The sequence below is a fragment of the Pochonia chlamydosporia genome, chromosome 1 (genome assembly GCF_001653235.2).
Source record: "Pochonia chlamydosporia 170 chromosome 1, whole genome shotgun sequence".
NCBI classification, from domain to species: domain Eukaryota; kingdom Fungi; phylum Ascomycota; class Sordariomycetes; order Hypocreales; family Clavicipitaceae; genus Pochonia; species Pochonia chlamydosporia.
Window position 1 is genome coordinate 7,109,510 of NC_035790.1, and position 27,372 is coordinate 7,136,881.

At 51.9% G+C, this 27,372-nt stretch overlaps 13 protein-coding genes and 1 non-coding gene across 14 annotated transcripts; 6 read left to right on the top strand and 8 right to left on the bottom strand.

Moving 5' to 3' along the window:
• Positions 1 to 425: 425 nt before the first annotated feature.
• On the top strand, positions 426 to 1,469 carry VFPPC_01866 (alpha/beta hydrolase fold family protein; the record flags this gene model as incomplete). The annotated part of the gene is made up of 1 exon (XM_018281623.1): positions 426 to 1,469. The coding sequence occupies one exon, from the start codon at positions 426 to 428 to the stop codon at positions 1,467 to 1,469; it is 1,044 nt and encodes a 347-aa protein (XP_018150424.1).
• A 310-nt stretch (positions 1,470 to 1,779) lies between these two features.
• VFPPC_13174 (plastocyanin-like domain-containing protein) lies at positions 1,780 to 2,340 on the bottom strand (the record flags this gene model as incomplete). The annotated part of the gene is made up of 1 exon (XM_018290951.1): positions 1,780 to 2,340. One exon carries the CDS (start codon positions 2,338 to 2,340, stop codon positions 1,780 to 1,782), a length of 561 nt encoding a protein of 186 aa, XP_018150425.1.
• Positions 2,341 to 3,474: 1,134 nt separating this feature from the next.
• On the bottom strand, positions 3,475 to 5,007 carry VFPPC_01867 (acyltransferase; the record flags this gene model as incomplete). Its single annotated transcript, XM_018281624.1, has 1 exon — positions 3,475 to 5,007. The coding sequence occupies one exon, from the start codon at positions 5,005 to 5,007 to the stop codon at positions 3,475 to 3,477; it is 1,533 nt and encodes a 510-aa protein (XP_018150426.1).
• Positions 5,008 to 5,774: 767 nt separating this feature from the next.
• On the top strand, positions 5,775 to 6,980 carry VFPPC_01868 (meiotically up-regulated protein; the record flags this gene model as incomplete). The annotated part of the gene is made up of 1 exon (XM_018281625.1): positions 5,775 to 6,980. One exon carries the CDS (start codon positions 5,775 to 5,777, stop codon positions 6,978 to 6,980), a length of 1,206 nt encoding a protein of 401 aa, XP_018150427.1.
• Positions 6,981 to 7,085: 105 nt separating this feature from the next.
• VFPPC_13175 (hypothetical protein) lies at positions 7,086 to 7,754 on the bottom strand (the record flags this gene model as incomplete). Its single annotated transcript, XM_018290952.1, has 1 exon — positions 7,086 to 7,754. The coding sequence occupies one exon, from the start codon at positions 7,752 to 7,754 to the stop codon at positions 7,086 to 7,088; it is 669 nt and encodes a 222-aa protein (XP_018150428.1).
• A 2,913-nt stretch (positions 7,755 to 10,667) lies between these two features.
• Positions 10,668 to 13,134, top strand: VFPPC_01870 (C6 zinc finger domain-containing protein; the record flags this gene model as incomplete). Its single annotated transcript, XM_018281627.1, has 2 exons — positions 10,668 to 12,890; positions 12,949 to 13,134. The coding sequence occupies 2 exons, from the start codon at positions 10,668 to 10,670 to the stop codon at positions 13,132 to 13,134; spliced, it is 2,409 nt and encodes an 802-aa protein (XP_018150430.1).
• Positions 13,135 to 13,601: 467 nt separating this feature from the next.
• VFPPC_17244 lies at positions 13,602 to 13,673 on the top strand. The gene has a single exon. It is a non-coding gene; the product is annotated as a tRNA-Met (tRNA).
• A 398-nt stretch (positions 13,674 to 14,071) lies between these two features.
• VFPPC_13176 (ankyrin repeat-containing protein) lies at positions 14,072 to 15,028 on the bottom strand (the record flags this gene model as incomplete). The annotated part of the gene is made up of 1 exon (XM_018290953.1): positions 14,072 to 15,028. One exon carries the CDS (start codon positions 15,026 to 15,028, stop codon positions 14,072 to 14,074), a length of 957 nt encoding a protein of 318 aa, XP_018150431.1.
• Positions 15,029 to 15,407: 379 nt separating this feature from the next.
• On the top strand, positions 15,408 to 16,120 carry VFPPC_13177 (cytochrome oxidase complex assembly protein; the record flags this gene model as incomplete). The annotated part of the gene is made up of 2 exons (XM_018290954.1): positions 15,408 to 15,579; positions 15,633 to 16,120. The coding sequence occupies 2 exons, from the start codon at positions 15,408 to 15,410 to the stop codon at positions 16,118 to 16,120; spliced, it is 660 nt and encodes a 219-aa protein (XP_018150432.1).
• Positions 16,121 to 16,324: 204 nt separating this feature from the next.
• VFPPC_01871 (mitochondrial 54S ribosomal protein YmL9) lies at positions 16,325 to 17,335 on the bottom strand (the record flags this gene model as incomplete). The annotated part of the gene is made up of 1 exon (XM_018281628.1): positions 16,325 to 17,335. One exon carries the CDS (start codon positions 17,333 to 17,335, stop codon positions 16,325 to 16,327), a length of 1,011 nt encoding a protein of 336 aa, XP_018150433.1.
• Positions 17,336 to 17,641: 306 nt separating this feature from the next.
• VFPPC_18663 (PITH domain-containing protein) lies at positions 17,642 to 18,406 on the bottom strand (the record flags this gene model as incomplete). Its single annotated transcript, XM_022430240.1, has 2 exons — positions 17,642 to 18,065; positions 18,156 to 18,406. The coding sequence occupies 2 exons, from the start codon at positions 18,404 to 18,406 to the stop codon at positions 17,642 to 17,644; spliced, it is 675 nt and encodes a 224-aa protein (XP_022286016.1).
• Positions 18,407 to 18,959: 553 nt separating this feature from the next.
• Positions 18,960 to 22,110, bottom strand: VFPPC_01873 (RNA polymerase I-specific transcription initiation factor RRN6-like protein; the record flags this gene model as incomplete). The annotated part of the gene is made up of 3 exons (XM_018281629.1): positions 18,960 to 19,884; positions 19,940 to 21,929; positions 21,987 to 22,110. The coding sequence occupies 3 exons, from the start codon at positions 22,108 to 22,110 to the stop codon at positions 18,960 to 18,962; spliced, it is 3,039 nt and encodes a 1,012-aa protein (XP_018150434.1).
• Positions 22,111 to 22,531: 421 nt separating this feature from the next.
• VFPPC_01874 (kinetochore protein spc25) lies at positions 22,532 to 23,380 on the top strand (the record flags this gene model as incomplete). Its single annotated transcript, XM_018281630.1, has 2 exons — positions 22,532 to 22,760; positions 22,833 to 23,380. The coding sequence occupies 2 exons, from the start codon at positions 22,532 to 22,534 to the stop codon at positions 23,378 to 23,380; spliced, it is 777 nt and encodes a 258-aa protein (XP_018150435.1).
• A 1,048-nt stretch (positions 23,381 to 24,428) lies between these two features.
• VFPPC_01875 (CHY zinc finger domain-containing protein) lies at positions 24,429 to 26,427 on the bottom strand (the record flags this gene model as incomplete). Its single annotated transcript, XM_018281631.1, has 2 exons — positions 24,429 to 25,292; positions 25,354 to 26,427. 2 exons carry the CDS (start codon positions 26,425 to 26,427, stop codon positions 24,429 to 24,431), a joined length of 1,938 nt encoding a protein of 645 aa, XP_018150436.1.
• Positions 26,428 to 27,372: the final 945 nt, after the last annotated feature.

The following is a 27,372-nucleotide window of genomic DNA, read 5'->3' on the forward strand; positions in this document are numbered from 1 at the left end:
ACCCGGCTTTTGATGACGTACTAGACGATTTTCCGCCTGGGTTAAGCGAGGCATAACAATGTGAGTTACCGTCCGGTGTTGGGATGTCATGCTGTGTGTTGACGAAATCTCAGGTATAACGCGCCGCCCGTCTCTAATGCCGCCTCGACCATGGGTTACAACCCCGATCTCACATCAATTGACTAAAATTTTGAAACACCGGTATCAAACCAACGAATTGCCAAGAAGCCGTCGAATATGTAGTAAGCTTGTTGGTTGTTCAGTGGTCTAACTAGGAAACAAACTAGGCGACTCTGGGACTACAAGGATCGTCAGTCAGCTTCAACTCGAATCTCACTTCACACAAAATTCCTCTCCTTCATCGCAATTTCTACCCTCATTCATTTCCAATCATTCAATCATTCAATTCCGTAAATGGCATCATCATGAGACGGCCATTCTTCACGCTAACCACACGATTCATCTCAGCAACACCACCAGCTCATCGCAACCCATATGCCATCCTCATCCGCCAGTACTCCAACACCACCACCAAGCACACACAATCGCTTTCTCTCCCCGATGGCCGAACGCTAGGCTTTTCAGAATTCGGCGCCAGAAATGGCTACCCGGTCATCTTCTTCCACGGCTTCCCGTCGTCGCGCCTCGAAGCAATATACATTGACAGCATGGCACGCCGTCAAAACCTTCGCCTCATCACACCTGACCGCCCCGGCTTCGGCATCTCGACACCCCAGCCAAACAGGAGAATAACTGACTGGCCAGCCGATGTGAAATCACTGGCCAGCCACTTGGGCCTCTCGCGGTTCGCCATTCTCGGCGGCTCAGGCGGAGGACCCTACGCGGTCGCCTGTGCCCACGCTCTACCTCGGGAGACCATGTCCGCGGTGGGATTGCTAGCTAGTGCGCCCCCGTGGGAAGCAGGCACGCGGGATGTTACGAGGACAAGGAGAGTTATGCATAGGATTGCAACGAACTGGCCTGGCTTTATGCGCGTGTCTTCAGATATACTGATTGCAGCGACACGATGGGCGGCCTATTCCCGTGTTGGCAGGGCCCTTGTGAATAAGATGCTGGAGAAGAGCAACGAGGCTGCTGCCGCGAAACCAAATCCCTTCAAGAGCGACAATGACGTGGAGTTGTCGGTGGATGAGCAGCGAGAGCAGTTGCTTGGATTTTTGTTTGAAGCGTTTGCCCAGGGATCAGGGGCGTTTGCGCATGAGACTATGATACTGACGCATCCTTGGGGTATTAGGTTTGAGGATGTAAAGTATGATAAAATTCAGATATGGCATGGGAGTAAGGATGTTAATGCGCCCATTTCAATGATTCGATACTTGGCGGAGCGGTTGCCGCACGCGGAGCTACTGGAGTATGAGGATACGCATTTCTCGGTGGTGCAGCATTTGGAGGGTATTTTGGGAGAGTTGGTGCCGGATGAGGAGAAGAAGAGGTGGAAAGGTGATTGAAATGTATTGTCTTGCTGTGTTGGTTGGCTGTCAACACGATGTGTACGATGGATGTGATGTGCAGTATTGAGTTTGAACTCATGGATCATAGACTCAAAGGGTTGAGAAATGTAAACCTCAGAACATAGAATAACACTACTCAAGAATTATTGGTAAGCCGAAATAAATGCAAACAATGTATAGTCTAATGAATGTATCAAGTCTAGCCCTCTATATCCCAAGTCAGACGCCAAACCAAAGTCGCAAATCGCCAAATCTAAATCCATAAATGCCAACCACAATCACCACTCCTCAATTTCGTGTTTCATCCTTAAAATCCACCATTAGGATTAGGGTTAGGGATAACCTTGCCCACATCATTAACCTCAGGAATAACACTCGTGCCCGTCAAGGCAGCCAACTCCCTATGCCTCCGCAGACTAAACTCCTGGTTATCAAAATTCTGGTTGATGACGCCCACCATGCCCTGCTGGCAGTGATTGCCCTTCTGCTGCGGGCAGTAATACCACAGGGGCTTCTTGTCCTCGACCACAATCTGGAACACGTTCGTCGCCTGGCCCTGCTGTGTGGCGAACTCGAAGCCAGGGAAGAAGCCAGTCCCGTCGGCGAGCGGCTTGCACGGCTCGGCGAAAGAGGACTGCACGAGGGAGTGGTTCATGGGGAGGAAGTGCCACTCCACGATGTCGCCGATCTCAGCGACGACGTTGTCCGGGTCGAATTTGAGGCCGCCTAGGCCGGCGACGACGGAGTGCGTCACGCCGGTGAGGGTGGTGGTGCGTGTGACTTCGTCGTTGGTGGTGCTGCTGGGGGTTGGGGCGGCGGAGATGGAGGACGCGGCGAGGAGGAGAGTGGTGATGGCTTTGATGGACATCTTGGTGTTTTGTAAGTTTGGTTGAAGTATATGTTGTGAGTAGATGTAAGTTGGATGTGATGTGTATGATTGTAGTAGTGAGCTTGAGAGGTGAGTGATGATAAAAGACTATTTGAAGGGAATCTTTCACATCTTTATATACTCTTCAACAAATATCAATATACATATCTATTCTCACGACTTATTTCCATCTCACCATCTCACCATGTCAGCCGGATCAGCACTCGGTATCAGCCGAGCAGCCGGGACGCCGCTGCGCCCACCCAGCCCTATTGACACCATCCCCCAAGAAACTAAATGGCTGAGGAAACAAAACGTGGGGGATAAAACCGGGCACACTCTCTGATTCGCAGACGTAAAAGCCGTCTTGCCAAATTCGATTTATTTTGGTGTACGGAAGCTGTCGCTGCCGGTTCAATGTTGGGCTGTGCGCTGACGTTATAGCTTATTTTTGTGCCTGTGGATCGATTTGGTGTTGAAGCTGTGCGCCAGTCAGCGTGGCTTGGAGCCAGAGCCTGACTTGGGATCGTGCCACCAATCACGGCGGGTCTGGTTACCAGAGATAATATAGACTGGGAGGCTGAGCTGAGTTGGTGCTGCGGTGTTGTTGTTGTGCTATGGGATGGGGAGATGGGTGAGTGGGCGGGAATTACAAATGATCTAAATATATTGAATGGAGAAGAGGTAATATTCTACCTGTAATACCGTGTGTGTATGCTCATACAGAGTGATGCCAAATATTCATAGCGAATAGTGTTTATCCGCCGAGCTTAATTGTTCATCAGCAGCTGACTATTATAAGACATGGTACATGGAGAATAGCACTATGTCTGCGTGTATTTATGGTATTGATGAACCGCCAATTGGCATTAAAACAGCCAAACTTGGTATCCTACACTACAGCCTTCGGGAGAAGTCTTATAAGATCTATTTTCAGAGTCATCCTCTCTAATTCGAGAGGAAGTTGGTGGATCCCGCAATCCCCCAAGGCCATGGAAATGTAGCCCCCTAATACTGATAAGTCCGATATAAAAAGATATGTCGTCATTGAAAATACCATATAAAGTATGTCTCGAAAAGCCACCAAAACGCCAAGATCGTTTATGCCCTATATACATGACATCAGCAACCACCCTACGCACTCGCCTGTTTCCTCCCAACACCGGGCAACGTCTTTCTATACGCCCACGCCGCAAACTGCACGCTCGGCTTATCAACCGCCCTCGTCACAAAGTCTGCCACGCACAACGTCACAGGCAGCAAGATGACATGCGGCAGCAGAAAAGCCAGCTCCAGCCCAGTCGGCCCTATCTGCGGCAGCAAAAACCTATCCACCCACTGCGGAATATGCTCAATCTGGTCCTTCCCTCTAAAGCCCACGACAGAATATATCCTATCTCCCAACGTCCACAGCAGAGGTCCATGGACAAGGTAAAGCGCAAAAGAGATGCGGCCGAGATATTGGCAGGCATGGGTCTCGAAGAATCTTCTCAGCCACGCAATGTGGGAAATGGAAGTGATGAGTAACACCGCCGCCCAGAATAGGTAGAACCACTTGTAGTCGAAAACGGCCTGCGGCTTGAGGAACGAGAGGAGATACCAGCCGCGGCTGTCGGCAAGTTGGTTCAGATCGCGGTTTTCTGCAGGCACGCCGCCCAGGTAGATGCCGACTAGTAGCATATGATACCAGATAATGGTCTTGTACGGCGAAAGCCGGGTAATAAACTGGGGGAGTCTGTCGAGTGTTGCCAATAGGTCTAGATGACTTAGTAGCATGCCTGCGATAAACATGGCGCAGTACCACCCATCGGCGATGTACATGAAGTAAGTGATGAGGCCGACCTGGCACCAGAGACGGGCTTTGAGGGAGCATTGTGAGAATGCTAAAAGTGAGCCAAAGACAATGAGGGATCCCTTGAATTCGACTGGGATAGACCATAGATGGACGTTATACGTCAGCCACGGCACGCCGCCTTCTTTGAAGATGAAGCTAAAGTTTTTGAACTCGCAGTATAAAAACCACATTTCGTCCAGCCAATTGCCCTTCGGATCAGCTCCATCTATCCAGAGGCCGAAGAGATGCCATGATGTCGCATATACAAAGGTGGTGGCAGCAATGGGAAGGTATAGCCGTAGCCAGCGTCTAAATATGGCCGATCCAAGATGGTCCGCCAGGTCGGCAATGTTATTGTTCTCGATCAGCCTCCAGGGTTTGATGGAGAGGACGTAGCCAGATAATACGAAAAATATAGACACAGCCAGGTGCCCGCCGGAAAAGAAGAGTCGTACCCCCGGTAAAGCAGCAAAGTAGTACAACTGTTTATACCCGAAGCTATTCTCGAATATGTCGTGATTCTCGATCCTGTCTTTGTTGTGCGCCCACAGCACATGGTGGTGCCAATACACTATCAAGGCAGCAAAACCTCGTAACCCGTCAAGATAGGCGGTTTTATGCTGGCTTTTGGGTCGGTGCCAGGTTGGTAACCATAACCATGATTTGATGGCGGAAAAGCTCGAGCCAGCGGATTGAGGGCTCAGAGCATTGACATTGACGGGCTTCCATTGCGGCAGGTCACCACTTGTGGCTTCGAGGTCGACATTGCGCATGAGCTGCTCCGACCTGTCGCTGTCGCTGTCGAGATTGCTGGGTGACGCCTGTGTCGACATTCCCTCGACGCGCGCCTGCACCTCGTGATGCTTCAGCTTGTCGATTCGCGAAAAAAAAAAAAGAAAGAAAGTAATAATTGTTGCACAGGCCTAAAATGGAACTGTCTCGATGTTTCACTTCCGGAGACTGGATCCTGGAGACTGGAGACAACGGCCCAGCATAATTATTCACATGCTGTGAGTTATAGTTCTGGAACCGTTGCAGCTAATGGCCGCGGTTCCAGAAGCCACCGCCACGCCAGCTGGGGTAAGAACAGGTCAGCCATGAGTTCCTATTGGCCCGACGACGCCTGAGGACGCCACCATGCCCCTTTTCTGCCTTGATCGCAGAAACCAATTGGTGGGCCTTGGACGAAAACCAACACCCAGAATCCTAAAAATTCCCCTAGTCATGTCATGTTGCCCTGAAAGGGGATAACCACCGACAAAGTTGCACACTGCTTACACTGCTTGTGCGAGATCGACATGAATCTGCCAAACGCCAACTCGGTCGAAGCACCCAATTCGGTCAATCCTACCCGATTGGCCATGACTGGCGGAGATGGCCATATTATCACGTGAAGTGGTGTAGATTGGAAACTCGATGCTGTGCATCTCACCAAGGGATCGAGGAACCGACGTAATCGTCTCTGATTTTGGTCCCAGATTTTGGTCAGATTCTCGCCATGTTGAATTGTCGATAGGACGAAGCGCCAATCTCAGCATACTCCATCCTAGAAACACCGACGCAAGCACCAGACGGCGGAAAGCCGTCAACAAGTATCCCGATGATACTTACGACACTTCCTCGGCCCAAAATCGCTGTAGCTATTGGATCAGTCTTTCTAATAGCAGTATTCCTCCTCTACTCAAGGGCGTTGCCGTACCCAGTCTTGGCAAGCCAGAAGCATGCGCTGCTAGAGACAGAAGATGCGGGCTTAGCCTTTCCCTACGACCCCGTGCCGCGGCGCGACTTTGCCTCTCTGTCCAGATACCCGGCGCAAAATGCAAACGAGCCGTCCAAGTTTGCCTTCTCCACGCTGTATTGTAGCCGGAATCCCGACGTTCGCGGCCCATATTTTGAGTCTACACAGTCCATCATCTGGCGGATTCTGTGGTCGGAATACAGATCTAAATACCCCATCATCATCTTTGTCTGTCCCTTCATCCCCGAGAAGAACCGCCAGATATTCAGAGGACAAGGCGCAATTGTAAAGGAGATTGAGCTGCTGGACAACATCATACCTGACGACAAGATCTCGACAAAGCGATGGATAGACGTGCTGTCGAAGCTGAATCTGTGGAAGCAAATCGAGTGGAAGCGCATCGTATTCCTCGATTCAGACGCCTTCCCCGTAATGAACATTGACGACATTTTCGACCTCCCAGAGCAGCAGTGCAAAAAAGACGCACTGCTCCCAGAGGACAAGGCTGTTGTAGACAGCGAAAGGGGCAAAGACATGTGCAGCTACATCTACGCCGGCGTGCCGCACTTCACCATTGACAACATCAACGCCGGCATGTTCATCATGAAGCCGAATCTCGATATGCACGCCAAGCTCATCAGGGCGGCGAAACGAACAGAGGACTATGACGTGCGGTACATGGAGCAAGGTGTGCTGGGGTCCAAGAACGCCTTTGCGGAAGAGGGTCCGTTCCCGGTGAACCGGCTGCCGTCAGTCTGGAACACGGTCCCGGAGTATTATAAGGAGCACCTCAACAAGGGACCAGGATCAACCGAGCCGCCGATACGGATTCTGCACGCAAAGATGTGGAACCGGTTTTGGGGCTCGTGGAACAACTTGACGCATCTAAACGACGTGTGGGATCTGGACTGGATGAAGATGTGCAGGTTCTTTGATTCAGACGAATTCCTCCAGGCGAGGACTACGGGCGTGTATGAGACACCGTTGGAGAAATTTGTAAAGGCCCAGGCTCAGGCTCAGGCTCAGCAGAACCAAAGTCAGAGTCAGAAGCAGGGCATGGCGTCATAGTGTTTTTGTTATATTATGCATTTGTACTCTACATTTTATGTCACTTTCTCGAACAATTCCGTCTGAATGAGCGTGAAGCATCTTGCCATCCATCTCACGCCTCTTCTAATGCTTCTTGGCCGCCTTCTGAGCCCTCTTCTTGGCAATCACCCCATCAAACCGCTTAAACACCATGAGCCCCTCAAAGAAGCAGCTCACCATCCACATCCACCACTGCCCAGACCACCTATCCACCCCATGCTTCTGCAACCTCGTCCTATCCAGGACCATCGGCTCAATCAGATGAATACCAACAACCGGGAAGAAAATCGCCTTGACCAGCCAGCGGAACATGCCCGGCCCCCCTGGAAAGTACGCAGTCAGGATCTCCCAGACGGGAGATTCAGGCGAAATCCACGGTAAGCTGAGAAAGCACACAAAGTAAAAGGCCACTCCGGCCATGACAACCGCGTCTGCGAAGCCCGGGCCGTGATATCTGCTCATGTAGATGTCGCTTATGCCGAGGGCCTCGCGGGCAATGGCGTCCATCTCGACGACACGGGGGCGCACCTCGCTCCACGACTGGAGGCACGGCTTGAAGTGGACGACGAAGTCGGCGCCGCTGGCGCGGATGCGCATGCCCTGGAGGGTGATGTCGCGGAGGGAGGCGTTTCTCGCCTGGCGGGGAGTGAGGCCGCAGTAGTGGCGGAGGTAGTGGGTGAGTTCGCGGGTGTGGGAGGTGTTCATGTGGTTGAGGATGCGGTCCTGCATGGCTTGGTCTTCTTTGGTGGCCATTGTGAGATTAGAGATGGCGATGGTTTATGGTACGGCTGGGTGAGTTGTGAGGATTCAATTAGGTGTTGGATGAGTAGATTTCATTATTTTGGCATGGGCTGGACTGGATTGAGAGCTTTTGGAGCTTTTAGAAAGGTGCCGAGGATGAAGACATCTGAAGTAGGGGAAGTTGATGTTTGCTGTCAATTTGGTGGGGGCTGGTGGTCATAGTGCTTTCGGGAAGGCGGCGTGGGACGGCGCAGCCAGTGGCACCGATGCCGATGCCGTTGAATCAATGTTTGCTGGCGACATGCATGCATCGTGGATGCAATATGCTGTGACCATTAGTGAAGTGGGTATAGGGATTTTGCACAGATCTTTGAAAAAGAATTAAAAATTAATGAAGAGTTCGTCAATTATCTGGACTTTTCTCCCAATGCTTTCGTCATCTCACAGAAACGGTAGTGGAAAAGTAGAAACGATGCCAACTCTCAGCAAGGAATAGCAAGAATATGAAAAGATTGTCTCAGGTCATCGTTCCTATTTAATACTGCCGAGACGAATTACCATTTCCTCTCCAGTGGCAAATGGACGTCTAAGACAACACATTCACACCCTGGCTACATATGAACCCTTCATCTCTGGTTGGTCTCCTTAGTCCACCGCATATTCAGCCCCCATAGATGGTCAGCTTGTGATGCTAGAGTCCAATCTTTTGTCAGACTTCCAGGGCTGTGAAATCTGATCCATCATAAGATCATGTTCTGGTATCCAGAGCGATAGTGCTAACGTCTAGAAGCTACCTGTTGCAGAAAACTGCGCTGTCAAAAGTGAAACTACAAGGAGTTTCGGGTGTGTGTTCTAGCTGCAAGTCACATGTGGCAAAACGGGTAATCGGTTCCGAACGGTCTGATGGCATGAGACAGGGCCTGGCACGAGAATTTTCGCCATGAATGTCATGGTCCTGAAGGCATTATTGTTGTATTTTGTATATACGGAGCTAAGCGGGACTTGAATGCAGGCGGAGGCGAGACGAGAAAGCTACAAAAATGAGATAAATATGCACACTACCCTAAACTTTTGGTGAAACTGGCAATATCCAGTATGTCTTCTCTGGATACTGTAGGGAGTGACGATAAAACGAAGGATATTTGGCAAGAAAAGTGTGACATCGTTGAATTGGCAAGCGTAATATGTGTCGGCATTCCGCGTTGGCCTTGGGGTTTCAAGATACTACACAGCGCAATTTACGGAGTATGAAAAACCTCATCCTTCTGCTAGGCAATTTTTTGCAGTGAAGCTGTATTGCATCAAAACACACAATGGAAGATGGGCCAGCATTCGCGGGACACATGCAGAGGTGCCATCAGCAAAGAAACCCAGACCTGATTACCCTCCAAGATTCCCATGGCCAGGGGCCATCCATCCAGACTGATAGATCATGTGGAAAACTCAAGACGGCCGCAACCTCATATAGAATAACCCACCACCAGCCAATATCAAAAGTTCCCCCGACAAGGGAGGCATCCCCTCATTTCTGTTGGCCTCTTGGCACCGCTACCACACGTTTCGAAATGCATCCAAAATGAAGCCAGTGTGGATGACATCCCTTATCAATCAGTCACACTTCTCACCATCATCTCCACCCCAACCAACGCCAGCCCATGCAAGAGTCCACAAAGTGGACAGCACTCAAGCGACTTTTCCGCATCCCAGTCGATGCAAATTTTCATCCTCGGCCAGGATTGGGTGTTGACGGCATAAACGGCGACGCATTTCTCGGCACCCAACCGAGACGAGGGGGGCTTCCGCTCTCGGGGAGCGTGATGCCGATTCTTATCAATCAGTAGTACTTGTGCGGCATACAGATGCCGCGGCGAATGGGTTTGTACCTGGCGTGAATGGAGCTACGTGGGCCATGTCATCAGCCGCACCGTTGGGACGGTCAAGTCGGTGTTTGGCGGGTTGATCTTGGCCGATGGCCGGACTAGGCGCATCAAGTTGTTCCAATCGGTCTTGATGATTGTCTAGTTGTCCGAGAGATCCGCAATATTATGAGTCAACGCTTGGGGTTTCAGGGTGGCGGGCAGGCATTGATGGGAGGATGGAGTTGGCATGTTGGGATGAGAATGGGATGAGAGGAGGTCAAGTATTCATGTTCAAAGGGTTGAAGGTCGAGCTGAGCCAGACGAATCTAAAGTGAGGATGAGGATGAGGATGAATGGATGGTCTCTACGAGGAAGAGTACGGTTGACGGTTGCGTGATTGGAAAGGAATATTTCCAATTAACATCTCCCTCGTTATCAATCAAGGAAAAGGACTCCGTGCGAGACGTTCACAAGAGAGGGTGTGTTGGTTTTCACAGACCATAAGCCACCTTTTAATCCTGCCCAGGTCCGTGGAGGAAACGTTCCCCAAAGGAAAGGTGGTTCGCAATTAGACACGCAGGCAGTGACGAAGGCTGGAGCCATGTCTATTTATTAAAGACGGGAAGCCCATGTATGTTTCCTGTGGAAACATATGTCCCTCCGATTACAGAGTCCATCCCTCCAACTCAACAATTACTCACCAAAAAACTGCTTCATGTATTAATACATGTCACTTGAATACTGTATGAGGCAGTAAGTCTGGATCCGCTCGTGTCGCGTGGCTCGTAATTCCGAGCCTTCAAAGCCACACACCCAGCTGAGTCAGCCTGCACCCTGCCCTCCAAACTTTCACATCTGCCAGCACCGCCAGCACCGCCCTCGTATTTCCGCTCGGATTTTATCCCAAATGGGCGCGAGGCAAAATTCTGCAGCGATTTTATCAGATCAGATTGATAAAGATTTCCTTTTACAACCCCAGAGCCCCCTCCCTCATTTTGAGCACTCGCTTCACGCCTGGCTCAACGGTCGTAACTCCGACACGCATCTGTGCAATCTGACCCCAACCATGACTGGGAGAAGTGAGAGAAGTGAGAGCCCGGAATCCGACACAGCGTCGCGCAGCCACGGCGATGGGGACCAACCACCAGCCCGCAAGCGACAGCGCGTGCGCCTGAGCTGTCTTGAGTGTCGGCGCCGGAAGCTCTCATGCGACAGAGGCTTCCCCTGCGAGCGCTGCATCAAGAGCGGCACCCCGGACCGGTGCAGCTACGAATCTCGGAACGGAGAGGTCGTGAATGCCTCCTCCGGCATTCCGCCGCCCTTTGCGCAGCTGGATTCGCGCCGCTTTGGAATCGGCGGTGGTGATGGGCCGTCTGGCTTCTCATCCCGGGAGGACCATGAGAGGATTCGCAGACTGGAGCTTGAAATCGCACAGCTCAAAAATCAACTCACCAGACCGGGGGGAAGCGGCTCATTTGACGGCAGCACAGTCGCTGCGACGGACTCACCTGCGACCAGAAAGGATGAGAACCTCGCTGAGAATGACGGCGCACCTCGACCAGAGGTGCAGGAATGCATCGACGCCGGCAACATGAGCGGCGAAAAGGGCGAACTTCGATTCTTCCGTGGAAAGGGCTTCAGAACTCGCTATTTCGGACCTCACAATGCAAGTATGGCTTTTGTGGAATTGACGGGACTGTGTCCGTTTATGAGAGAGACGGCGGATGAGTGGCTCAGACCTGTCATCCTGCATGATCGTAAAGATCGCAAGCGCCGCCTGGAGGATCGCGAGGCTTTGTTCGAGAAGCAGGATCCTGAGCTGGAGGCTTTACTTCCCACCAAGGAAGAGACGGATGCCCTCGTCTCGGTGTATCTTGATCAGTTTGAGCAGATTCACCGCATCGTCCATATTCCCACCTTCCGCAAGGAGTACGCCGAGTTTTGGAAGCCAGATGGCAAGCAGCGCTATGCGGCTTTCACAGCTTTGATCCTGGCCATGATGGCCGTGACCAGCTGCGTCCACACTCACGACAGCCTCAAGTTCATCGGCATGATGTCCAATGCCCGACACTGGGCCGAGAAATGGATCTGGGCCTGCGACGCCTGGCTGTCACGGCAGAGCCAGAAGCACCGCAAGCTCATCCACTTCCAGATTGCCTGCCTTTTGTACCTGGGCAAGCGAGTCAACACAATCAAGAAGAAGCGATTCTGGACCAGCTCCGGCGCTCTTATCCAGGACGGTATCTCCGTCGGCCTTCATCGCGAGCCCAGCCACATGGGCGGCAAGATTACAGTGTACAACCAGGAAATGCGCCGGCGAATCTGGACCACCGTCCAGGAATTCGACATGCAGGCGTCCTTTGACCATGGACTGCCTACGCTGCTCAGCCAGCTGCACTACGACACCAATCCTCCCCGGAATCTGGATGATGAGGACTTTGACGAGGAGACGACCACTCTGCCGGCCTCCAAACCGGCAAGGGAGTACACCTTCAGCTCCTTCCAGAATCTGGCACGACAGAGTCTCCCACTGCGACTTGAGCTGAGTCGTCTGCTCACTGGCCCTCTGTCCGACATCGACTACGACCAAGTCATTCGATACACCAATGACTTGACGCAGGAGATTGACGCGCTGCCCTCGTGGGACATGAACATGGACGGCTCAAAGGAGAAGAAGAACCCTCTCATTGCCTACACGCTGCTTCACGTCCAACTGCGTCAGTACATCATCCCCCTCCACCAGCCGTATCTGAAGCTGCGCAAGCAAAACTCCAAGTACCAATACTCCGAAATCATCTACTACAACGCCGCGCGTGACATTGTCCTGCTCCACGACAAGCTCTACGAGCAAGGCATCCGCTCGCTCAACTTTCTGCGAGAAGACGCCCTCACAACAGCCATCAACCTCTGCAGCGTGACGATGCTGCAGCCACGGGGCTCCACAAACATGATCATGATCAACTCCCACCACACGCTCAAACTCATCGAGAAGTGCATCGCCATGAAGGAAGACCGTCTCCTGCGGTGCGGCAACAACGAACCATGGGGCTACTCAATCATGTGTGCGGCCCTGGGACTCCTCGAAGCACACCTCGGCACCAAGACCACCGAAGTAGCCAAGTCGACTTCGGCGGAACGATTCGTCAACCTCCACTACAGGCTGCTTGCGAACCAAGAGCCGCCCGTTGCGTCTGACAATATCCCCGGGACGCCCATCAGCGGTGCGACAACGTTGTCTGCTCCTGGTCTTGGGCCCAGTCCCGGATTAGACGTGCCTGATCGGCCAAAGGTATGTGCTACTGCAATCAATATCTGATTTACAACAAAACACTAACGTTGGCAACCAGTCTGTCACACCATTCATATTCCCGCCTTCCATCCCAACTGTGCCCGTCGATCCAACTACCGCTCCCGCAACAGCGTGGATGATTGGCGTTGGTGACCAAGCGCAGCCGTTCAATATGGATCCGAGCCTGGAACTCCTGGGCTTGAATCTGAATGAACTCTGGGGCGAGTCGTGGGAGCTCGGTTAACTTTTTCGTGTTAGAAAAGTTGTTACGTTTTTATTGTGCATATTTTGTAATTGGCAGTACATGCATGGCCTAGGCAGTATTTAGCGGGGACACGGATGGGTAAATGTCCGTATGATGATGACTTTTTGCCTTGATGGCAGTGATTACTGTATGATAGAGATACCAATATACCTCGCGGCTCTGACTGAGAATCAACCAATGTGTTTGTTGATGTGTATATGCGACTGCAAGGCGCCTACATGAAATTACTCGATCCACCTATGCAAATTTCACATTAAACACTACGAAAATGAAATAATCATAACATTTGAACGGGGCAACCTCTTTGCGTTTTGTATAAAAGACCCACCGGACCACTCTGCTGTGGGCACACAAAACCCTTCATATGAGTCACATTTTCCTCGCCCCGTCCCCGGGCCCTTATAGTCTACATTTGCTTTGCTCGGTTTCAACAATTGAGAAAATCAAGCAACATAGCTCAGTGGAAGAGCGACGGGCTCATAACCCGTAGGCCCCTGGATCGACACCAGGTGTTGCTATCTCTTTTTTTGGTTTTTGGTGTTTTAAGATGGGGTGGGATGTAGTGGTGGAGTTAATACAAGAGTCCTGATATTTAACTTTTTTTTTAATACATTTTTAGGACATTTTGACTTGGTCTTTTGGATGTGAGGGGTGTATTTGGATTGCTGGTGTTTGAATGTGTGAAGGTGTGGTGGTTGATTTGGTGGGTGACAGTTGGGTTGGCTTCACTATGATATCAGACTGGACTTTTCCTTACAGCATGTAGAATTGTCCATTCAACAAATTGAATGCCTGGTATGCAGGTTCCAGGTATGTACAGAATATATATACTGCCAACTCAAATCCATGAAATCCACAATGATGAGCCATCACCACCAACTTCACCACCACATCCCCTTCTCACCAACAACCAACATCACGAAAACAACTCTCTCCCTCCCCCCATCCTCCCAACACCACCCAACTCCCTCAAAACCCTCACCACATCCTCATGCCCCCCCCTCGCCGCACTCTGAATAGGCGACTGTCCCCTCCCTCCCCCATCATTCACATCCGCCCCTACGCTCACCAACCTCCTCACCACATCAACATGCCCGCCCTCCGCCGCGGCATGCAAAGCCGTAGCATCACCGCTCTTGCCCCCCAAAGCATGTACGTCCGCCCCCGCCCCCAGCAGCACATCAACTATCCCCAAGTGGCCCCGTAGACAGGCCGCCTGCAGCGCCGTCTTGCCCTTGTGCCTCGCCGCCGTGGCATTCACATCCGCCCCGTGCTCGAGCAACGTGTGCACAATGTCCGTGAACCCGTTCGCAGAGGCGCCCTGCAGTGCTGTGAGGCCGGCGTTTGGAGACGGCGGGGCGTTTACTTCTGCGCCGAGGGCAAGGAGGTGCAGGACGATGTGTGTGTGGCCTCGTTCTGACGCTGCTTGCAGGGCTGTCCGCCCGTTATATCTGGTTACTGTGGTTGACGAGCCGGGTCCTCTGGTGTTCACTTCTGCGCCGTGGGCGAGCAGCATCTTGGCAATGGTTAGGTTTCCCTGGCCGCATGCGAATTGGAGGGCGTTGCGTTGCATGTTGTTGCCGCCGCTGAAGTGTATGTCCGCGCCGGCGTCTACCAGGAGCTGGGCTATTTCTTCGTGGCCGTGTATACAGGCTGTTTGAAGGGCAGTTTGCCCGTAGTATCCATGGGCGGGATCATTGACGGCCGAGGCATTGGTGGTGAGAATGTCCTTGACTGTTTGGATGTCGCCTCGTCGAGAGGCAAGTTGGAGGGGAGTCCAGGAGTCTTCATCTGTGTCTTCCGTGAGAATGCTGGGATCGTAGGCTACGTCTATGGGGGGTAGCGAATTCAGGTGTTCTTCTGCGCGCGCCATTGGGAACCATTGGGAGGGTCATGTCTGTCGTTGAAGGACATTGCATGAGAGGGGGATGTCAGATGTTGGTTTGGATGGTGCAAGGTTGTGTACAGGCATTAGGCAGAGGTAAGCTTATTGGTAGATGCGATGGGGCGTGTAAATGAACAACTGTCTATGTGGTGTAAAATGTTCAGAATAAGTAATAATATAACAGAGTTTATTATGTCTATGTCCAGAGATAGATAGCGTGAATACTCGTTACTGTATATGTAGAGGTGAACTTGACTCGTCCGCAACAGATGGAGTCTGGAGACAGCCGCAACATGTGGAACCACAACCTCAAAAAACCTCCCACCTCCAAGCTACAACTTCACCTCACCAACAACCACGCACAACCATGCTGTCGCGCCTCATCCAGCGCAGGCTAACCGCCTCCCTACGAAACTGCAAAACCACATCCCCCCGTTCATCCCCCAACACCCTCCCCATCCAACGACGATGGATAACTCCCGCCCCCAAACCCGGTGACGGACCACTCATGTCCCGACGAGCAGACCGCGAACTCCCAGGTAACATTCCCCCCAAACTCCATTTCCCTCAAATATCTCACAATTTCCCCCAGAGATCAGCCAGGTCCGTTTCCGCTGGGGCCGCACCCTCCCCATCTTCCTCGCCATCGTAACCGTCTGCTCCATCTCCATCTTCAACTACCAAAAGACGTCCTCGCCCATCGTGTCGTCCACGCTGTACGCACTGCGGACGAATGCCCGCGCCCGCGCTATCCTCGGCGACGACATCTACTTCAAGCACCAGATCCCCTGGATACGCGGCCAGATGAACCAGATGCAGGGCAAGATCAACATCTACTTTACGGTCAAGGGGACCAACGGGTGGGCGACGATGCGGTTCACCAGCCATAGGCCTTCGTCGAGGTCGCTGTTTGAGACGACGGAATGGAGTTTGACGACGGCGGATGGGGAGTGGGTGGACTTGTTGGATGGAGGGGATCCCTTCAAAGGGTTGTTGGGGGATGATGCGTTTGGCGTGCCGGCTGAGGAGGATGTGCATGCTACGAGGGGCTTTAGACAACAGGGCGCGTTGAATAAGTGATTTGAGGGCCGTGAAAAATAGTCTGAGTGTGTGTGGTAATGTGGACAGTGCATAGTTGCGAGCGATGGATGTCAACTTTGGGCGCATGGGAGGATGTTACAAGTGTACAATATGGTTTGAAATTGTTCTGTACAGTAGTAGAAAAAGTCTCAGTGTATCTATACATCATACATATCCGCTTCCCTTTTAAAAACACTCAAAATCTTACAATTCAGCCGTCTTTGACTGTCGCTGCTCCTTCATCTCCAAATGTCTTTGTCTCGCAGCCTCCAACTTTGCCTCCCCATCAGCATGTCTCTCCTCCAGCTGCTTCAGAGCCTTCTCGCGGTACGGCAGAGCAGGAGCCTTGCGCTTCTTCGAGTCCTGCAACTTGACCGTGCGGCCCTTTGGCCCAGGGACCGGACCACTGACGAGAACAATCCCCAGCTCGTTGTCGACCTTCATGACCTTCAAATTCTGCACCGTCACCCACTCATTCCCCATCCGCCCGGGCATCTTCTTCCCCGGCATCACACGACTACCACTTCCCTGAGAGGGACCAGTAGTACCTATTGTTCTGTGATTTTTGGAGTTACCGTGGGATGCCTCCTGACCCGCGAATCCGTGGCGCTTCATACCACCTGCGAAGCCCATGCCGCGAGACTTGGCGCGCACATCGACATTTTGCCCAATCTGGAACCAGTCCGGCAGCAGTTGGGAGCCGACGGGCAACAGACCCTCTTTGTCGCGGACCATAAACTCGGCCAGTTCGCTCTTGGGTGCCATCCCCTTTGCCTCGTAGTACCCCAGCATAGGGCTCGTCACGTTTCGTGGTTGTCGTGAGCCGGCGCCAATCTGAACAGCCCAGTAGCCGTGCTTTTCTCTCGTCTTGTTCGCCACGACCTGAACCTGGTCGAGTTGGAGGACAGTGCAGGGCACACGCATCTTGCCGACGAACATGCTCGTCATACCCTTCTTGGTGGCGAGGACGCCTGTTCGGAGGGGGGTCGTGTTCTCCCGGCGCTTCAGGGCAGCCGCGGGGCCGGTCGTGAGAGCGGGCAGGCCGGCATTGGGCTGGTTGAATCGCTTGTGTTTCGAACGTGCTGGTGCTGTTGACCAGCCGTATTGGATGCCGCGCTGGGCGGTTAGAGGGAGGAGAAGGCGGCGTGGTGCCTGGCTGGCTATGATAGCCGACGGCCGGGGGAAGGCCACCCGTAATGAGAGACGGGGTGGCATGTTCGTGTGTGTTGTGTTGGCGATGATGCCAATTGGGGGAAGTTTGACGAGGAATCGAGTTGCTGCAGCTTGAAATTTCGGGGAGCTTCATCTGAGGTCGGTTATACTACGGCTGACGATGGGCGTGTGGGGCTCCCGGGTAGGGCTGTTCAACTTGGCCACGGATTTGCTCCCCTGTAGACTCAACTGCAACTTGGGCATAGAGAAGTAGCACTGCCAACTATCAACTAAAGATATTCTAAGCCAACAAATTCTTTACTCTTAATACTCTAACAATTCTCAAGCCAAACCAATCAACCTCCAAAACTACTGCCCCGGCCCCCTCCCGCCAATCCCACTCCCCATCTCATTCACACTCGTCCCCTTGACCTTATGATCCCCCGGCTGCGGCGCCGCCTCATACAAGATATTCGTCGGGGCCTTCCCCAGCTTCGTCCACTCGCCCTTGAACCCAATGTAACTAATCCGGGAGACGTCCTCATCCCCATCTCCGAAATTATCCACAAAGAAGAGCACCAAACGCTGGACTTTGCCGAACAGCGCTCTCTTCACGGGGATCTCCTGCACGTCAGACGTCTGCGAGAGCTCAATCTTTTGCACGGGATCCATGTCTTCGGCTGTAGAGAAGTCCAGGTTGTCGTGGTTGATGTAGAGGTGGAGTGTTTTGGGAGCAGAGAGGGCGGGAGATGTGCGGATGAGGATGGAGTGTAGCTTGACTTGGGCTGAGAAACTGCGATTTGTTAATTACATGCCGTAAGATTTTATGGAACTAGAAATTAGGTCCATGTTGTGAAATTAATGTTGGGGTGTAAACACATACGGCACAGTCATGAGCAGCTGCTCATCAGCGTCGCTCTCCAATTCAGGCTCGGGGCTTAGTCTTTCCGCCCACGTCTTCTTGACGACGGCCTTCCCGGCGTCTCGTATCGATTCATTTAGTGTGGTGATTTCGTCAAAGTTGATTTGCTGATATAGTGATGATTGTAAAGCCGGTGTGATGTCGTCTGAGTGATCGTGTTCATGGTCATGGTGGTGGTCGTGTCCATCGTGCCCGTCGTGGCAGTGAGACATGGTGCCGCTGGGTGTTTGGACTTAATTCGAGGGGTAGTGAATGCAGGTTAGTTGTGGTAGCTTGATATCGGAGTTCGGTTGTGGATGATGCCGTGGTTGAGATGATGAGAGAATGTGAGTTTGGTGGGGGATCAAGTTGCCCCGCTGATGAGACGCAGTTGCCACAATCAAGAGTTCTAAGTGCACAGATGACGCCAACAGGAGGCTCACATGCCACATAATTTTTGAGTTCTACTGATATTTCGAAATTTCTTTTGGCTTTAAGGCAGCTTTCGTCGGGTCATATATTTGTCGTACATATAGGACGAAGAATATAATGTCCATCACGACAATGATGAGACACTCCGTATCTTTAATACCTAACACATATCAATAGGGAGCCGTATGAACCAGAACTTTATAGAAAAACGTCAACCCTGCTCCTATCAAAGTCCAAATATCATGGCAGTATGTACTAGCCCAATATCTTAATGCATACAGTAAGAGCATGAATCTGTAAATCTTCCAACATAATACACAACTCCGGGTATCTTGATAAGCCAACCTAGCAACACTATCTAAAACCACTCTTCCTCTTCCCCTTCTTAACCTTCTTTCTATCTCCAAAAACACCGGAAACAGGCTGACTCATCGTCACCGAAGGCCCCGGGAAACCAACACTCTGGGATGAATCTGGCACCCGCTGCTGACTGGACATTGCCTGAACCGGAGGCGGCCGCATCTCCATAGTCGACGTATCGTCACCCAGACCATCACTGGCTGGAAATCCTTGCCGCATAAATGCAGGACGCTTATATTTCTCCGACTGTGCTCTCCTCTTCGCTTCGATCCTCTGCAATCGTCGTTTCGCATAGGAGAACTTTTCCTCAGTTGCAACAGCAACGGTTGAAACGTACTCCTCTGGATCGACGCCGCGCTCTGTGGGCCAATAAGAAAGAATCTTTGATTGTTTAAGCGAACCTAGAGCACCTTGCTTAATAGTTGGCGCAAGAAGCTGGAGGCGCTGGAAGACGGCGTCCGGGGCCTCTGATGTTGAACCTGGTCCTGCCTGTGACGATGAAGCAATTACTTGGCTCGAATAAGGTGGCTGACTGGACCGCGGCGTGGCCACGTCCATCTGGCTCTCCTCAGCAGGGTGAGAAATGCTCGGGCCAAAGAGAGCGACATTCTGCACCATGACGCCGTAGCTGGACAAGAACATGTCTCTAGCGATCTCGACTACCCAGCCCCTCCGAATATGTTGCATCTCCTCTGGTAAGGAGCCTGCCGTCGGGCCAAGCCACAGCTGTGAAAACCGTTCCTCCAAAAAGGAATAGCCAAGGGGAGAGTTGGGCAGTTCGCTCGGTCCCTTCCTCCTCAGTTGCATAACGACGACATTTTCATCTGTGGTGTCAAGTAGGCTTTCAGTCTCGCTTTCCAATCTTTCGCCGTGACCTTCAAATGTAAGCGGTTGCTCCAGCGTTGACAAAATCTCCATCCTATGGCCAATGTTAGCAGTTGTTGAAAGCGAAACATGGGCCGATTTAATCTCACCATGATGTAAGAGGTAAAAAGCCTTCATGCAGGCCACGCTCAATCGCACGCTGAACAGAAACAACTAGCTCTCTTGGCAAACCATATTCGGCTTCTGAAATCCCAGCCTGTAGATCAGACGAGATGGTCTGCGCGAGCCGCCCGAAATTCAAATACACTGGCCGGGGCACATTTACTTCATCTTCATCAGATGTGTCGTTATCATTCGGCTTGGATTCTTGCTTCTTAAGCAAGGAATCCAGGTGGTCATCCGTCATGCCGTCTGGTAGCACAAATGTATTTCCCATGTGGCGCAAGAAATGCTTCCTTCTCTGCTTCCAACGTCTCCGGTCTTGAGATTTAGACCAGCCAATGCGAGACGTAGGTAGACCGACTTCGAGAGATGGATCAGTGGACGTGGTGCAAATGCAGTAACGCACACCTAAATCTTCGTCCAGAATAGTCACCTGGTAAAACCTGATGCCTGCGCGCGCGTATTCCGTGCCGGGACCGACTTCGTCTCCGTCAGTAGATATTGTGAGTTTTGCAGGCTGCACCCTGATAAACTTTGGTATGCGCTGTGAGTCCTTTTTGCTTTCTCCCAAAACGGCTGTGATGTAGCGGTGCCACTGTGGAAGCTTTGCATCTGAGGCATAAGTGAACCAGTATACTGTGAGCTGATTTAGAGACGGCAAATGAACGAAAACCATGCTGCCATCAGACTCGTCGTCTGACACCTGGCAGACGGACATCTTGGAATCCTCATTCCCAAAGCCAACATGGGAGCAAGTAAGTATGATTTGCGGCTGCCTGCTTTTCCCGGGCTCAACACCAGAGGGCAGTAAGTCCAACCAAATCAGCTGGCGAGCCGTCAAGACGAATACATGGTTCTCATTAACAGGGCTGCTTTGAATGTCGAGAATCCAGTCGGGCTTAGTCCTTGACTGCGAAAGAATGGCTACATCTGGCAGCACCGATTCGGCTTTCAAGTCTATGAGTGACATATGTTCTGAGCTCCACACCAAGATATGCTGGGACGGACCAAAGGACCATTTAATATCCTCGTCGCGCTTGGTGGTGGCACTTGGCACTCGTGGTTCACGATCAGTCCGTCCGATTTGCAACATGCCATGCCTTTGAGCCGGGTAGCTGGAAACTCGGGGTATCGTGTCAAGAATGCCGTCAGATACATGTCCGCACATGTGCAAGGACAGCCGTAGGGTGTTCTTGGCTACTTGCCAGGTGCCCAGCAAACTCCAAATACTCCAATACCCGCATTCATCAATTACAGATATCTGCGGCGGAGATCCAGCGGATGGTGGGTTGAAGCACACGTCAGACAACGCATTTCCCCCAGTTTGTCGGTGATGCAACGTGATCAAAGGGTTAGGTGTAATATAAGACGGCATCTGCGGAGACGTATTCGAATCCACACGGCCTGGCATTGGAATTCGATGGTACTCAGGGTGTAAGATGGTTACCGAGGTTTGGCTTTGAACCAGAAGCCAACGTAGAGAGCCATATGGCCAATAGGCAGTGGCGAACTTGATCTTCGTTATGGGTAAGCCGTCACCTTGCCAGATCGCCTCTTCCTCCCGATGGATCGCGTCAATTGTGGACAGATTGAGAGTAGCATCTTTGTGATCATCCCACTGCCACCCTGTCTCCTCCATTCTGGCTAGCCGTAGTTGCTGACCGGAGCTGCCTGTAGCCACTACAAGCAGCGGCATCCCTACGTGGGTAGTGGCGTCCCTCATGTCAGTCATCTCGCCGACAGCAAGAAGAGCACCGCTGCTATTACTCTCTTCTGATTTCTCAAAGCGGTTCATATCCTCTTTGAGAAAGTCAGCAGAGGCCGTAGCGCCACCTAGGAACATCTCGGGGTGAGAATTCGATAACCATCTCTGCTGCACTTGGCGCTCCTGCCACAGAGCTGTTGAATACTCTGGGGCAGAGCGCTTCGATGGTGGATACAGTTCTGCTGATGAGCCAACAATCTCGAAGTTTGGTGCTATTCGAAATGTAAGACAACTGCTCTGGACGGAGGAACAACCTGGCTGGCACGTACTATCGCAAACGACTCTGCTGGTGTGTAAAATCCCGGGACCATTTTCGGGATCCTCGCGAGGAACATAAGTCAGAAGCCCAGGATGACCATAAGTGAGGTCCGCTAGCCGCCGGTGCTCAGCCATTTGGGCCAAGTAAAGATTTCCAATTTGATATGAGTTTGGCAATAATGCTCTTCATACTTGGGCTCGAAGACGTGCGGACGATACGGGACTGGTTACAGGCTCAGGAGTGCTAAATCAATCAAAATCTCATTATGATGGACGGCGAGTTAAATTATTCAGGATTTCGGGCAGAATTAGTTGTTATTGAGCATTTTGTTCGAATGCTTTCTCAGTCTGGGTGAAGCTCGTCAAAAAGTGCACGTGACCACGTGTGTTGGAGAAGACCCAACCCCAGCGATCGCGTCGACCCAGCAACAGCCAAAGTTTAGGTAAACACTCAGCATCCTTGGAGTCATTCTCTTGAAGATTGCGTAACACCACACCCAACGCTCAATTTACACAGCAGCAAGAACAATAGCACTTCGCCATTTCCTTGTCCAAAATGGCCACCGCATTCGAACCATCATTCTCCGCCAGCGGTAACCGGCAAACCATGGCACCAGTCGGGCCATCCGTCGCGGACACCCTACCCAGCATCAACTTTGGCTTCGACGACTTACGCGACCGCATGGCCAAATTCACCGCTAAATTCGACGCCTTCATCGAGCAAGGAAGAAAGCGCGTACTAGAAGAGCGGAACCAATTTCGCATGAATGTCGCAGAACTCCACGGTACGATCCCCTCCGTGCAAACAAAATACGAATTCCTGAGACCTTGCAACTAACTAATGCCTCCAAAAACAGAGGACCAGCGCATGAAGAAAAAAGACATTGAAATAGTCCAAGTCAAAACAACAACCTACCAGCAGACCCTCGAAAAAGAGGACGCCGAAACGCGCGAAATGGAAGCCGCCATATCATCGCTCTCAGCACAACGCGACGGCCACCTCGCCACGCGAGAGGGCCTCAAGCAGCAAATCGCCCAGACGCAAGTCGAGATAGAAGCCCGACTTGCGGCACAGCGCGCGCACACGGCGCAACAAGAAGCGCAGCAGAGGTTCAACGTGCCGGAGCTGGACTTTTGGATCACGAATCTGTGCTTGAGGATTGAGGGGGCGGGGCAGGACGACCGGCTGAAGTTTGTGTATACGCATGTTGACGAGAAGAATTGGGAGAGGGAGGCTTGGTTTGAGTTGTCGACGAGATCGAGGGATTATGATGTGAAGCACTGTCGGCCGAAGCTGGAGAGGGAGGGCGTGGAGAGGGTGTTGGAGCGGGTGAATGAGAGTAGGGAGCTGGTGGTTTTGTTGAAGGGGATGAGGGAGTTGTTTGTGGAGGCTATGAAGTCGTAGGCTGGTGAAGTAATTTGATGTATTGTTGGCATTGTGTTGGGTGGTGATGAAGATGTACCGTTGGTAGAGTGGCCAGGGAATGCATCGACCTGTAATTGGTAGATTATTTCTTACCCACGAAATTATGAGCATTCTATTTACCAGTGAAATCCACACGCAAGTCGTATTTCATGGATTGTGTTGGAAATTACGGGCATTTGCATACCATTGTAACAAGCCCAAGCCATCGCCCAAGTCAAGTACTACGACAGCGCGTCCGCCGCGTGCATCAGCATCAACCCCACCACCATCTTCGCCATCCAGCAGGTCACCTCCATCCATCAACCATCCATCACACCAACCATGCCCGAGCCAGACAAGCGCGCAAGCGCCCAACAAGCAGTCGATATTCTTCATGAAATCTCTACTCTCCTGGTCCGTCAACCTTGCTCTTTTCTGACGTCTTCCCAAGTCGGAGGCTAACCAGTCCGCCAGAACTGCCAACTCGATAGAAGGGCCATTTCCATCTGCATTTCCATGATTGAGAGGGGCGTAAATCCGGAGGCCCTGGCGGTAAGAACAGCACCCGGTTTTCTTTCAATCCAAGCTTGAGACGCAGTATTAATGCATTGCAGAGAGTAATCAAAGAGTTGCGGCAGGAGGCGCAGGATGTTGAGCGACAGATGGCGGCTAGACAGCAATGAGGTGCATGACACGGGCAGCAATTTACGCGAGTTGTGAGCATGGAATGGGACGGACTATGGAACTTGGGAGTTGACTTGATTTCAAACGCTTTCATGATATAAATGTACGATATTACGCTATTTCCTGGATGCCAAATTCCACATACCCTTTCCCATCTGACCGCCTGTCTCATCCCTCTTCATGAAGTTCCCAAATAACATTATGATGCGCCGTACTCCATCCATTTCCGTCATGAATACCCTTGATCAAACAGTACCGTTCGCCAACTCCAATAGTCATGCAATACCCCAAAATGCATTCCCGCAAAACATATGCGTGGCGGTGTTTGTAATCGTTTCAATACAAATGCTGTATGCATAGCCCTTTACCTATGTCCAATGAGGAGAATATCGTCATCGTCATCATCATCCTCGTCTGCGCCAATCATACCGTCACTGTCCTGGTCGGAATCAGATTCTTCCTCACTCAGCTCCTCGTTGTCGTTGTCGTCATCATTCTCCTCCTCTTGACTCCTGTTTCCCCTCCAAAACCCCAGAATATCGTCATCAGAATCCGCATCACCGGCGATTTGAGCAAGATGAGAATCCACCGCAGACTCGAGGGGCGATAAGGACCGTGCGAATCTATCTGGTGCTCGGTGCTGAAGCTCGACCCCATGCGATGAGTGCCTTCGTCTGTTGGGAATCAAAGTCCCAGCGCGTACCGACGTAACATTTGTAGTTGCGGGAGTTGTCATGGCTGAGCGTTGAACGTCGATAGATTGCTGCGCACTTACGGCTGCCTCCGCTCGCTCCGCCGCAGTTTGAAGCTCTTGGCTGCCTTGGCCGTGAATTTGCAATTCAACGGTATTGTACGACTGGCATATGGAACATTTCAGTCCGAGCCAGTGGTAGGGCACAACGCATTTTCCGGAACAGTCATTGCAAAGAACCGTCGCTCTCGTGTCTCGGAATTCCGGCGGCATGGGCTGGCTCAGAATGGCAACATCTAGATTGCGAAACTGGGTCTCCATGTTGGCTAAGCTTTTATTGCAGATCGGACATTTGTATGAGACCCTCATGTGTTGATCATAGCACCTCTTATGTATACTATGTCCGCATGTCATGAAGACTACTGGCTTGGGTGATGTGAACATGTACTCTCCGCAGATTGGGCAGTCGCAGTCGGTTGATCGCTCAATGCACTTGTGAGAGCTCTGAATGGATGTGGTGATGCACGCACGGCAGGTCTAAAGTGAAGTTAGCAGAGGTCATCGATTGCAGACCACAAACAGTAGGTTGAGTGCTCACCTTGCAGTGGAAAAAGTCCTTGCCAAGACCCAGTCCTCGCCGGCAGATACCACAGTCGTTGCAGTGGTAGATTGGCTTGCTCTTTCGATTCTCCCACAATTTGCAGATGTTACAGTAGTAGTGAGCCGAAATTTCGCCACAGTTGATGCACATGTCAGAAGCCTTCTGCGGCGTCCCGCAAAGCATACACAACATGTTTCTTGTTTCTCTTCGAACCAGGCTGTGGTCTTCGACAGCATCATGGCAAAACCGGCAAGTGTACCATTTCTTGCAAGTAAAACATTGCAGCTTGACGTTTCGTTCATAGTGCTGGCATCCCAATGGCGCTTGCGACTCCGGCGGCGTGACGGAACCCTGGCCATGAGGTTGAGGTTCAACATCGGAGCCCTTTCTTGGACGTATTGGCGCAAAGGTCGGAGCAAGGTCACTGTCGCTGAGAACAAATTTCTCCGCCGTTGAAGGTTGATCGACAGTATGATTGTACCAAGACTTCAAGGACTCCAGGGGACCCGGGGATGTCGATGGCTCCCAGGCGTGGCCAAGTGCCTCATCGTCTAATGGAGCTGTTGGTATTCTACGGCCGGAAATTTGCGACGCACGATAACCCTCGAGCAATAACTCGTGCATACGCCTGGCCTTCTCGGACGATGGACTATTTTCAGCATTAATAGCCTGTATCCGTTTTCTCAAGTCGTGCATCCCGTCGTCCTCCGGGATCGCTCGACCCCTCCTTGGCGACAAGGGGAATCCTAGGTGGTCATGAGGCGCATCGCTGGCCGCGGGAGGAGTTCCTACGGTTTCCTCAACTCTAGTCTCCTGGGTTGACGTGCTCACGGGCCTCGAGCGGGGAGTCTCTGGCCTCGCAATGGGTTCTTGGTCCTCGGTTGTCTCATGTTCATCAGGTGCCTCATGTACCACCTCTTCGGCAATGCCGGAGTCGCTCAGAGCATCTGTGTTGACTGAAGGAGTCGTCTCATGATCCTCACCAGTCAGGGTCGTTCGTGATATCTCAGAAAATCGACGAGCTTGACGCAACACGGGATTGATAATGAAGTCGGATACCAGGGAAGACATGGGGTTTCGCCAGGCGCTGCAGGTAGCGAGCAGCCACCGCAGGAAGGCAGTTTTGAGAGTCTATTGAGTTCAACGGAATAGAGAAGTGAAACTAGTCTTTGGGCAAAAGGTCGACTATCTCTCCCTCTGAAGAATAGGAAAGTAGTCTTTTGGGGCTGTCTGTGAGGGAGAATAGAAGATAAAGCATGAGGCAAGACACTGAAGTGTCTCCAGAAAGTCGAGTCTGGTTCCCGTTGACATGTGTCTGGTTGCCATCGAATGTAATCATGTGCTCTGGGGTTCCGCTGTTCTGTCCATTCAGCGGCCAGTTTCGCTTTCCGGCGTGCTGGACACTCAGCGGGAGAGCAACCACGGCAGTTTACCCTGCAGACCTCTCTGGCCAGTAACAGCACAAGAAGGACTCTAAGCTGGATGACATAAGTCGGTCGGGTCGCATCCCGAGTACCAGCGACGGATGTCCTTTGTTGGGGCTAATAAATCGAGGCTGTGATGGATGGGCCTGGGGGCGTGGTGGGCAACAGTGGGCCCCTTTTCATGTGATCGCCCGAGACAAATCGACGAAGAATCGAGGAGGGAATGGAGGATGTGGCTCATGTACGTATGTATGTGAGAGGAATGGCTGGAGGATGTGGCTTTCTTCATTCCTCCATTTCTGTCGATATATGCGTCGTGGCTACGGAGTAGTAGTGTTAGGGCTGTGTCCAGTGTGATGGATCATTCCGTCAACAATGCGTGGCTCAACGGAAAGTTTTGGCGAAAGTTACGGACTCGACCATTGCCCCTGGTTTGGCTGATGAGTTTGGCGATGGCCGAAAGCTCCCTGTCCGTCTTGATTTATTAGGAGCAAAACCGGGCCGGGCCCATCAATTGACGGCGAAACACGACTGGTGATTGGGGCAGACCGAAAACAGTTGCAATAAATATCGAGCATTGACCAGAACTAGA